The sequence below is a fragment of the Mchenga conophoros genome, linkage group LG16, assembly GCF_057382185.1.
Source record: "Mchenga conophoros isolate Kocher_MC1m ecotype Shallow Benthic linkage group LG16, M_conophoros_male_GT1.1, whole genome shotgun sequence".
NCBI classification, from domain to species: domain Eukaryota; kingdom Metazoa; phylum Chordata; class Actinopteri; order Cichliformes; family Cichlidae; genus Mchenga; species Mchenga conophoros.
The window spans coordinates 19,955,958-19,967,582 of NC_140541.1; the positions used below are offsets into that span (position 1 = coordinate 19,955,958).

General features: G+C 38.6%; 1 protein-coding gene across 1 annotated transcript; it reads left to right on the forward strand.

Moving 5' to 3' along the window:
- Positions 1–5,674: 5,674 nt before the first annotated feature.
- pdzk1 (PDZ domain containing 1) lies at positions 5,675–10,527 on the forward strand. Its single transcript, XM_085248955.1, has 8 exons — positions 5,675–5,758; positions 6,652–6,861; positions 6,958–7,171; positions 7,944–8,276; positions 8,361–8,557; positions 8,638–8,862; positions 8,945–9,271; positions 9,979–10,527. The coding sequence occupies exons 2-8, from the start codon at positions 6,655–6,657 to the stop codon at positions 10,030–10,032; spliced, it is 1,557 nt and encodes a 518-aa protein (XP_085105081.1). The 5' UTR covers positions 5,675–5,758; positions 6,652–6,654; the 3' UTR covers positions 10,033–10,527.
- Positions 10,528–11,625: the final 1,098 nt, after the last annotated feature.

Here is an 11,625-nt window from a genome sequence, read left to right on the forward strand (position 1 = left end):
TTTTTGGTGCTAGCAAATCCTTTATAGTCTGCATTAAAGCTCTGATTAAGGGAACTCTTTCTTGTCATTTTATTGGGGTCTCATACATCATAGATGCTATTTTTAAGTCAAGTTCTTCGCTTTCATCATTATATTTTCCTGAACTAAGGATGAAATATGGATATACAGTAGTATCTGCCTTGAATCTGGACACATTACATGTCTACTTTTTTCCCTAAAAGGTAACAGACACTGTGTCTTCAGTGCCACTTGCACATTTGTTAAGTTAAAATGTCACTGTTCTCTGAAGGGTGTTATTACTGGGAAGCCACTGTTTGCGCCCTGAACACTCAAATGATTTCCAGAAAAAATGGAGGGGGATATTATTACAAGCAGCTCATTTCCAATCTTTCTTCTGGTCTAATTAGCTGGCTCGGGCAGGTCATGTGCACAGCCACTTAGCCCAGATAAACAAGCCATGTGAGGATGCCAATCAGAATGAAGACAGAGAATAGTGCTCCCCGTTGGGCATCGTAATCGCATGACATGTTGATTACCGACGCGTCCCTGCTGATTAGGACAGGTTGGAGACAACCACTTCTTGGGTGGCACTTTGAGGCTGATATCTATGACTTTTGTTTAAATAATAAATGCATATTTTGTATATTCTTGTATAGCTATATTTTAAATGCCATTATGTTCCATATTCAATAATAACAGCTTCTTTGGAAAATCCAATCATCACAAAAAGACAAAGTTTGTGTGTTTTTTGTTTTTTTTTTTCTGGCAAATTCAAGGTGATGACAAGAGCTAATGGATTATGAACGCATCAGCACTAAGCCAAGCTGAAATGGATTTCAGTCTCTTTCCACTCATCTCCCCCCAGGTTGTGGCTCCTAAACCCTTGAGATCGATTGTTCAAATATGACTCCAAACTGGTAGTGTGTGTGCGTGTGTGTGTGCGTGTGTGTGTGTGTGAGAGAGAGAGAGAGAGAGAGAGAGAGAGAGAGAGAGAGAGAGAGAGAGAGAGAGAGTTATAATCGGTGCCAACCCATCAGCAGTAATAAGTGCCTGGTCAGGAGGTACGTACACCCCTACTGGGTATCTGAGTGTTCAGGTGCACAGGCAGAAAGATTGAAGTCTCCAGCACAAATTCTGCCATTTCCTGTTGTCGGTCGCACCAGGTTGTCACAAACAGACCTCGTCATACTTTTTACATCAGTATAGTATTTACTAAAGTGCTGGCTCTCAAAATTGGTTCCAGGAACCCCCAGGGACAATGACCTCGTGTAACCGAGGCTTCTTCAAAATAACTTGCTTAAATCACAAATATTGTAGACATACAAACGAGAAGCATTAGATCAGTAATGCAAACCTCACTAATATGACACTAATATGATCCTTCATTTGCTTCTCACGGGTGCAGTGAGACATTGATCCCGAGTGATGTTAGGACCAAACCAGCTAAAACAATGTTAGTGCCATGAGGGGAATCTTTGGAATAGTTTATTCCCAGTAAAATGAGCTTTCAACAATAGATGAAAACAAAACAGCAGCAGTGTCTACTTTGTTACCGTTTACTGTACAAGAGGTGGAAGGTATTGAATACACATAATTCAGTTTATTGTTAAAGGTAAGTGCTCTAGCATTGCACCAACAATTATATCCATACAGTAAAAGCGTGGAGTGATGTGATTCACATTTCTGTGGACTGTGAAGGATGGTAATGGATATCCATACATCTTTCCACCAGCAGGTCTGCACATCAGTCAATATACATTACTGTTGTTGGTGGTAATGCGCTATTACAGGTAGCAGTGTGCCAAAAAAAGGAGGAAAATTATATTGGGGGGAGGGAGACTGATGCCAGTACAAAGCATTGCCGAAAAGGGTTTTCGACCAGATGTGCTTGTTAGATGTCGGATACATAGGTTATGTTAAAGTAAAGATGTAAGCTGGAAATGAGACCTTGTATTTTCTTTTTTTAAGGGATACACACCTTTATGGATATTACCTGGCGAGATATTTGGATCTTATACATGCGTGGAAGTTTTAATATCACCATCCAAGTGTGACTCAGGATTTCTTTCTGCATTTATGCAAATTAAATAAATATATCTAGAGGTTTTTTTAGAAGATGAACTTGCCAGAGGCAGTTTGGTTCTGTGCATACAAATTAATGTAATTTTGGGATTCTAAAGTAATTATTTCCTTTCAGCATGACATACACAAGGTAACTCTGTGTGTATGCACATAGTAATAAAATAGAAACAAAATTATACATAGTTAATAAGTCAAATAAAATAAATATATTGTTAAGTATAACTTAAAATCTGAACATGTCAGGACATCATTTGCATAAAGCGCAGCTATAAAAGTTCCTTTGTTATATTACGCAGGCTCATCATTGGCAGTCCACAGCACTCATATTTATTTTGACCGTCTACTCAGTGCTGAAATAATTTCTGTTCAAAGGCACAGAGAGGAATTCAAATCTACTTTGTGGCCTCCCCAGAGGCCTTGAGAAAGAGAGGACACTACCAGAACCAAATTCTGAGTAGCATACAATAAAACATTTAAAAAGATATTGACAACAACACCAGTTCGGTAATGAATAAAACTTTTCTTTTGCAGATTTTGCCTTGGTTGTCACCTTTGTGCCATCGTATAACTGCTTTTTACATCCAGAGTTACGACCAGGTTAACAACAAACATTAAAACTTAACTGCGACCAACCCTATCTTGAATTTTTTTACACCACAAAGATCTTTACTAAAAAAAATAAATGACCCCCTTTAATCCACCTGTTAGAAGACTAGCCAAGTCAACATTTTATCCTTACCATTTTAAGTATTGACGTGGGAAAGCGGTATAGAGGGGAATTCTTAACCAGTGGTGACACTAAGGTGGAATTTGTGAAGCTGTTTCTTGGAAAACAAGACCAATTAACCTCTGGGTCTTAGACTTTTAAGTAACCAATGAATGCCAGTGGGAGCAAACTTCCTGGACACATTTCTTTATACAAGTATCTAAGTTAGACCAACTGTACCGTTGACAGAATGGATAGCTAGTCCGGTGTTGGTCTGTCTCTTCATTATGGTACTGTGCAACAGTCTTGGCCCACAATTTCTTAATATTTTGCTTCCAGTGAGCCGGATGTATTAAAAAGATTTTAAAGTGTCTTGATCAACAGTTGTCCAAGTTTTTCTTTGGACGAAGGCTGCTTTCCATTTCTTTCGTTGAATCTATGAAAAAGAAAGCTGTTTGATAGGCATAAAATACTATTTTTGCACCAACAAGGTAATTTCCATAGAGCTATTACCTAAAAACTTGGTATATTTCAGCATGGTGTGCAGTGTGTCCTTAAAAAAATTGAGGAAACTGGACACTGGGCTAAAAAACTATCTGCAGCAGATAACAATATTTGAAAGTCATGTGGCTATGAAACAGAAAACCATCAAAGCAAAGACCTAACAAAGGACTTGAGACATGACTCTGGACCTTCAGTTGATCCACATACTGTTCAGTGAAGCTTCACCATAAATTATCTCAGTGGCTGTCAAGAAGGAATTATTGAGGAAAAAGCTCAGGTACGCCAAATTACATAGGAAATGAACTAAAAACAGGTGGAATAAGGTTTAATGGAGTGATGACTCCAAATTTTAAATTCTTGATTTTTCAATCACCATCAGTATTTACAGAAGAGGTCAGGAGAAAGGAACAAAGGCGAGTGACTGCAGCATCTGTAAAACATATTGGAGGCCCATAGTGTTGGGGATGTTGTCAAAATTGATGGAATTACAAACACAGAAAAATACGCTCAGATTTTGATTCACCATGCAATACCATTTGCATAACAAAAGCCACATTTTTCAGTATGACAATGACCCCAAACACACTAACATTGCAGTATAAGCATACCTAGATAGAAAAACCCTGTCTGTTTAGCATTATATACTGCATTTTCTTTTTTATTTCATTAAATTACTAGATATAGTCTACATTTTCCTAGAAAAAAGGAAGTGTTGCTCAAGACATTTGTGTAGTACTGCACGTCTCAAGAGACACCATATCATCACAATAAAACCATTAGAATTAGATTTGAACATTATGACCTTGAGGGTGGAGTTTATGACACATTTGTTGAATGAGACTGGATTGAATGTGCCATAATGCAAACATTGCAGCTTTGAGTTGTGTAAATGTAAGAGAAACACCCACATGGGTAATTATCAGGGACGTGTATTGATAAGAACTTAGCGATTCCGATTTCATTGTCCATATTTATAGATTCGGTTCCTTATCAGGTCTTTTATTGATTCTCATTGGCTTCTTATTGGCTCCACTTTGAGAGTCACTGCCATCCCTAAGCACCATATCAAAGACATTACATTTATGCAAATTAATTGCATACAAGTGTTTGTGCCTGTTGTAGGCATTTCCCCTATTTGTTGTGATCAGTTCTGGGAGCATTACTCATAAAAAGTAATGTATTGCACAAATTACACAGAACACAATAATTAAAAGTAATGCAGTGCGCTACTTAATTACTCACAGGGGAAAGTAATTTGTTACACTATTAAGTAACTTTCATGTTACTCATTAAAATGACCTGAAACTCCTTGTTTCATAAATACTATTTAACAAAATAATCCTGTAGGCTGCATTTCCACACACTAACCTATCCTAATGAGGACACACGTGTGATCTTTCTCTTTCTCTTTTATTTAGGTATGAACACAATGCTGACAGCATAAAGCAAAGATCAAAATCAGAACAAAAAGACTTTAAAGCGATCATCATAGTGATTCTATGTTAGAAACATGAACAGCAAGGGAAGCTGCAGCCTGATTGCTCATCACTGGCTTTGTTACCTGTTGAACTTCAAGGTCAAGCTGCTGCAATGGGGCTGGTATTTACTCAACTCAGCTTTAACATCACTCTGGATTCTTGGCTAACTTAGCATTAGCATACTGTTTGTGCAGGTGCTTGTAAAGAGCAGAAGTTGTGTTCTGTCCTGGATGCAGTTTGCACTTAAACACTGGGCTCTCCTCCTTTTGTCCAAACTATAAGCAAAATGTTAATATCCACATTGTAGAAACTGTAAAAATAAATTTCCTCCTCCAGGACACAAACTGAAATTAGCTTATTAGCACAAGTGCAAATGAAACAGATAAGTGGGCTCGATAGGCAGGCGAACTCAAAACTCAAAGTAACTGAACAACTGGGAACAGGTTCTCCAAAAGAACCAGCTCTTGATCCTCATCTCTAGTGATTATATTTACATTACATGAAATGGCTTTTTAAGTACTATTTCATGCAAATTTATTGACCTTTTTGCTATAACACAATTTAGGTAATTCTTTGTCAAGTTTTAATAAGAACCCATCCTTTTTTTTCTTTCAAGTAAAAATTAAATTATGCATTTTTGTAGTCATTTCACAATACTGTGTTAGTGATTATAACTAAAATTTCACAATGCTGTAATAACTGTGTGTGCTGCAATGATTGTACATTGTTTTTTTGCCACCTGCATTTTGTACCTTTGACCACTAAACAGCTGACTGCCCACCTTGTAACGCATCTGCAGATATTTGTGAGCCTAGAAACTGTTAAATAACTCAGCCTTTAGGCTAACCTTTGGCCTGTCAAAGTCCCTGAAGGGGGAAGGAAAAGGGGCAGGAAGGAGGAGGTAGACAGGTTAAAGATACATAGATAACAGCTAAACAGTAACAGGTGAGCTCTCCTTTGAGATTCAGACGCCAGGAGAGACAGGCTGGTGAGTATATTATAAACACTCAACTACGCTGTATGTAATTTTTCAGAGATCGTGTAGTTAGTTAAAATTTTTCAATGTCACATTCAAAACTAGATCTATGCTATCTTATAAATTCATTTTAAGAATAATGGAAAATGTTGTCTGATGAGTGTTTCTTGAGGGTGAGCTGTGTTGCTTGTGTTATAGTAAACTGACACAAGATATTACTGAGATTATAGACATAAATTTGTAATCTCAGGGCTCTTATTAATTAGATACCGGATCTATAAACAATGTGATCTTTAAGATGACACTTTAAGATTGCATTCAGTGCAAACATAAATTCTACACACTTAAATCTAGAACAGGTAAAAACTAAATGTAAAGGTATAAGGAATACAAACAAAAAAATTATTTTAACCTGCCTGCTTAAATAAAGTCGTTGTTTTTTTTTGCCATTATTTGTTTATTAAGCTACATTATTGGCTGAATAAATAAGCCAGTACATGTGCACACACAGACCTTCCTGTATGGGAATAACAATCCAGCAAGAATTGCAGCAGAAGTTCTTATTGTTCATTCAAAGTCCAAGCTGCTTTTTTATAGAGAGTCATCACCACTGTCAGCTATGTTTGCTATTAACCATTAACTTCTGTTGCAAACCCAGCATGAAAGGTTAACTGTAAGATTATTGATCTGAAGCAACCCTCCTACTGGTCCTTAAGGTCCAGTAATAGTTTCTACTCTACTTATATATTTAAAAGACCAGAGGCAGTAACAATACAAAGGGTGGCGGGAGGTGTTAAAAAAAGAAGATATGCCTGTAAGTCAAGCATTAGTAGTGACAGGTGTATTTAATGTCATGACTTTACCACTGTGATTGTCATGTGTGTGCTTTTCACCTTTTTTGTTAGGACATGGCTGGGTACAAGCCACGGGTGTTTACCCTATCCAAGAAACCAAAACAGACATTTGGCTTCTATCTGAGGGTGGAAAATGGCGAGGAGGGTCACCTGATCCGCTGCTTGGAAATGGGAGGTCCAGCTGAGCTGGCTGGCATCAAAGACGGAGACCGCATCCTCCGGGTCAATGGAACATTTGTCGATGAATGTTCGCATTCTGAAGTGAGCAGGATGCAGAAATACTGCAGTGCATTAATCAAATCAATAACAACTCTTAGACCAGTTCTGCTGTGACAAGCATCTTTTTTTCCTGGACAGGTGGTGGACCTGGTGAAAAACAGTGGAACATCTGTCACATTTCACATTCTCGATGAATCCTCCTACAAGCAAGCAAAAGCCCAGGGAGTAAACCTTTCTAACCCTGGAAGCAAGCCAGTTGCCAATGGAGTGGAAAAACATCGTCTAAAACCCAAACTCTGCTACTTGGTTAAGTCCAGCTCAAGCTTTGGGTTTTCTATTCGCTCAGTTGAAGGTAAGGAGAGGATGCAGGGACTCCCAATTCTGAGTAAGTGTTAGAATAAAAAAGGCCATAGGAGGACAATTTATAGTAATAAAAGCCATTTGACGCTGGACAGTGGAAGTTTAGATTTGCTAAACTCAAATGACTTAACTTTGGAAGTACCCATTTATATGACACTTACAGTGGTTCCATCTAAAAGCGTATTTATTTGCTAATAGAGCATTTCCTAATGCCTCATATGTATAGTAGTCAATAAGGCTTGAAAACAGTGGCTAAAACCAGAACTAATCATGATAGTGTTGAAGGGAGCTTAAGTATCATTACAGACTTCTGTCCAGCTATCTATTTTATTCCACTTATCCAGTTCAGGCTGTGCATGACCCTATCCTTGCTGTCCTCAGGCAAGAGGATTCACCCTGGTACGGACAACAGTCTGTTATAGTCCAGTCACAGAAATAGTTAGACAACCATGCTCATTCATTATAGACTTTTATGTGATTTTCTTTGGGAGTCACCTTCCACATGAAGATTTAAAGACCTTTGCAACGATTTCACTTTTCAGACCTGGACTTTATATCTAACTTGTTGCAGTGTTTTCTGTGCACTTATCTTTGAAAGGTATTTCAGTAGTAATAGATACAAAAAAAATACTATCACAAATTAAAATTAGGATTTTGGTTAAACTTCAAAAGGGATGACTTTTTTCTTTTTAGTCTGTAGAGAGCTATCAAGAAAACTGTTCAATTATGTTTAAAAAAATTCCTTTTTTTATCATCATGTCCAGGTGAGCGTGGACTTTTCATGACAGAAGTGACCCCAGGAGGCACAGCTGAAAGGGCAGGGGTCAAACTCAGTGACCGTCTGGTGGAGATCAACGGGGAAAACGTAGAAAACATCACACACGAAGGAGCAGTGGACAAAATTAAACGGGCAGGCAGCCATATCATGTTCCTACTGGTCGACGAGGAAACAGACAAGTTCTATCAGAAGACTCATGCAAAGATTGGCTCGTGGTTAGCCACAACAAAGTACCTCCCTCAAGAACCACGCATCATCAACATAACCAAAGGATCTGATGGATACGGCTTCACCCTTAGAGAGGAGCCCAATCAAGCAGGCATGATTATAATGACTATGTTTTGTAGATTATACTGTCCAAAGAAGGCTGCATTTTAATAATGTGCTCCATGACTCCATGCAGGACACTTCATCAGGGACATAGAGAGAGGCAGTTCAGCAGAAAAAGCGCGCCTGAAGGAAATGGACAGGCTGGTGGCTGTGGATGGCAGAGATGTGGAGAGCTGCCGCCATGAGGAGGTGGTAGACAGGATCAAGCAGAGTGGCAACAAATGTTGCCTCCTAGTAGTGGACAAAGACACAGACCAAGTGTATAAGCTGGTGAGCCAGGGCGCCAACATCTTGTCTGTTAAGTAATCCCTGTAGGTGGTCTAAATTATATCATGTTGTATCATTCACAGGGGAAAGTTCCTCCTCTGCTTTTCTTGGAGGAGATGAATGATTCCAACTCACCACCCAGTTACAAAGAAGCTGTTAACTTACCCATTCCTACAAGATCAAGCACGCCTGCTGCAGAGAGGAAAGAGGAACTCAGGCCTAAACTGTGTAAACTGGAGAAGACCTCAGATGGCTTTGGCTTTCATCTAAATAGCATCCAGGGAGTGTGCGGCCATTACCTTCAAAATGTAAGGCTTAAAATAATGTCCACAATTTGACCATTGACACTTTAAGCACAACTGATAAGTGATAAGACACACTGTGTTCCAGGTGGTGAAGGGTGGAGTAGCTGACAAGGTAGGCATGGAGGATGATGACATTGTGGTTGAGGTGAACGGGGTGAATGTAGAGCAGAGCCATCATGATGACGTGGTGAAGATTATCCAAGGCAGTGGGAATTATCTGGAAATGTTGGTGGCTAAAAAGAGCGTCTATGAAAAGCTCAAAGCTCAAGGAGTGCCTATCACACGCCAGCTCCTCGGGGAAACATCTTACGCTCAAGTCCACAGTGCAAAAACTCCAGAAGCCAGCAGGAAGGAGAGACTGGAGGAAGAGGAAGCAAGACCTACAACCCCGACTGAACCAGAAAGACAGAGGGTGAGAAGTAGTTTCTAATTGTTTCGAAAACATTCATAGTCCCCAGAGAATAAATACTGGCTCTGAGTAGCCCCTGGGTTTCCTTTTAGTGCCACGGCGAGGTTTACAAGGTTTGGTGTAAACAATTCGATGACTGGATGAGAGGAAACTTGTTCAGACATCCATCTTTTCCTCAGAATTCAATTCAGTTTTATTTATATAGCACTAAACAACAGTTGCCTCGAGGCACTGTAAGGTAAAGACTCTACAATGCAGAGAAAAGCCCAACAATCAAACAAACCCCTATGAGCAAGCATTTGGCAAAGATGTGAAGAAAAAAGAACTTCCTTTTAACAGGAAGAAACATCTAGCAGAACCAGGCTTGGAGAATGGCAGCCATCTGCTGTAAGGAAGACAAGACAAAGAATGAACTGTAACATTTATCTGACACTGATGATGACCAAATGCCTTTAAAAAACGTCATTCCCATCATCGTCAGCTGTACTCTGTGGCTGCTGTTTGCATGCTAACACACCAAACTAGGATCAGGAGCATAGTAAACATTAAATCTGCTTGTACTATAACCGCAGAATTTTGGCCTTGGTTATAGTATTTTCATTTGCTTGATAAAATACCTCTCATCACCTTTTCTCAATCATCTCTGAACTAAAAACATACAGGAAAAAAGCTCATTGTCCTTAATAACGTCTGTGTTTTCTCTTATTTAGAACTCATCCGTGTCATCATCTTCGTCTACAGAAAGCATTGATGAGAGATTGTGAGGAGCGACCTGAAGGACCCCTCTCCTGATTTGGCCTAATTTGATGTTGATCTGTTTCTTTTTCTTCTGTTTATTTTAACCAGTCAGCTTGGCTTCTCACAAAGACTTAATATCAAAAGATTTTTTTAAGTTGACAGAAACAATAGGACATGAAGTGAAGACTTCAAACTTACTGTCAAAATCTGAATCATCGCAGAGTAGCTGCTTCAACTGTATGACATGGCTGAGAAAAACATCTTTGTGAATATCGAGAAATTTCAGGAACGTTTGCCCAACGATCCTTTGAACTGCCTTTTGATGAGTGTGTTTGCGGAGATGAGTAATATCCTTCCTACTATGACTAGCACAGCACCGAGAATGAACACAATATTAATACTGCCAGTAAACACTGCGACCTTTAATGTATTCTTTTTTTCTCCTGCTTTTAATAAATGTTCGAAATATTTAAAATTTAATTTGCTGTCTGATTTATAAATAAATGAAAAGTTTTTGAAACACGAATAAACAAAGGTGTGATCTGAAAAAAGATCAACTTCATGAATATCTTTTTGTTGGCAGCTAAAAACAGCATATTTGTCAAAACTTACAGCCACTTCAGGATGTGGATCACAAGCGGCATTTTGATCTTTTCATTGGAAGAAAAAAAGAAAGATCCAAGGACGGAGGCTGCTTGTGTCATCCGAGAAGCTTTTGGCCTCGCATGATTATTAAATGTGGATGTATACCGATAAAAGAAAATGATTTGTGCACACTCTGTTTAGAGGAGTGAGAGACCACAAAGTCTGACCCCAGTGGAGCAAGAGGTTCTGGTAGATGAGCATAAAAGCAGCAAAAACAAGTGAGGGATCTAAAATTATATGTCATGAAAAAATCCTTCAAATATGCTTTCATACTAAAACATGAGGAAAAAAGAAACCCAAAAGGTAAAGATATTTAAATGTCAAATATATATGTGTCCATTGTCCGATTAATGAGCTTTTCAAATATTCTGATCAAGCAAGCTGCACACCAAGGAGCTGAAACAAAAAAAGGAAAATACAATAAATTCAAATGGGTAAATGCTAACCTACTTTCAAAGCAAATGTGAAAAGGGGGAAATTAATAAAATATATATATTCAACCGAGAGAAGATCAGCTGGGTCTGACTTGAACCCAGCTGGAAAAGTCAGCCTGTCCACCAAAATATTTATCAGCTGATTTTCAAGAGTATAGCAGGTGGCCTTCTCCTTCTTTGAAAAACTGGCACGTTCTATCAGTGTTTTTTATTTTTAAAAGGTAAAGTTAACTCACTGGATATTCTTGTTATTGCATATTCAAAAATATTTTCTTCATAATTATTTAAAAGCAAGGAGAAGAAATCACACCTTGGTTTGCAAATATGTGGTAGTAATACATTATATTTATTATTCCCTCCCAACTAAAGTGGTATCTCCCTAACAGCAACGACTCACAGTACACTCGAGGATCGTGACAATCACGCATCATTCTCCCCACTTTAAATGCTCCTGGTATCATCAGTGTACCATGCAGCCAGGGTTGTGCAGTGATCTGCAGTTTGAAATTTAATCTTTATGTCATTTATAATTAACAGAAA

Bases quoted from the DNA above. Each gene is read 5' to 3' on its own strand.
- pdzk1 (XM_085248955.1), top strand. From the start codon at position 6,655: ATGGCTGGGTACAAGCCACGGGTGTTTACCCTATCCAAGAAACCAAAA. The intron at 8,558-8,637 runs GTGAGCCAGGGC...TATCATTCACAG, and splicing joins CAGACCAAGTGTATAAGCTG to GGGAAAGTTCCTCCTCTGCT. The intron at 8,863-8,944 runs GTAAGGCTTAAA...ACTGTGTTCCAG, and splicing joins GCGGCCATTACCTTCAAAAT to GTGGTGAAGGGTGGAGTAGC.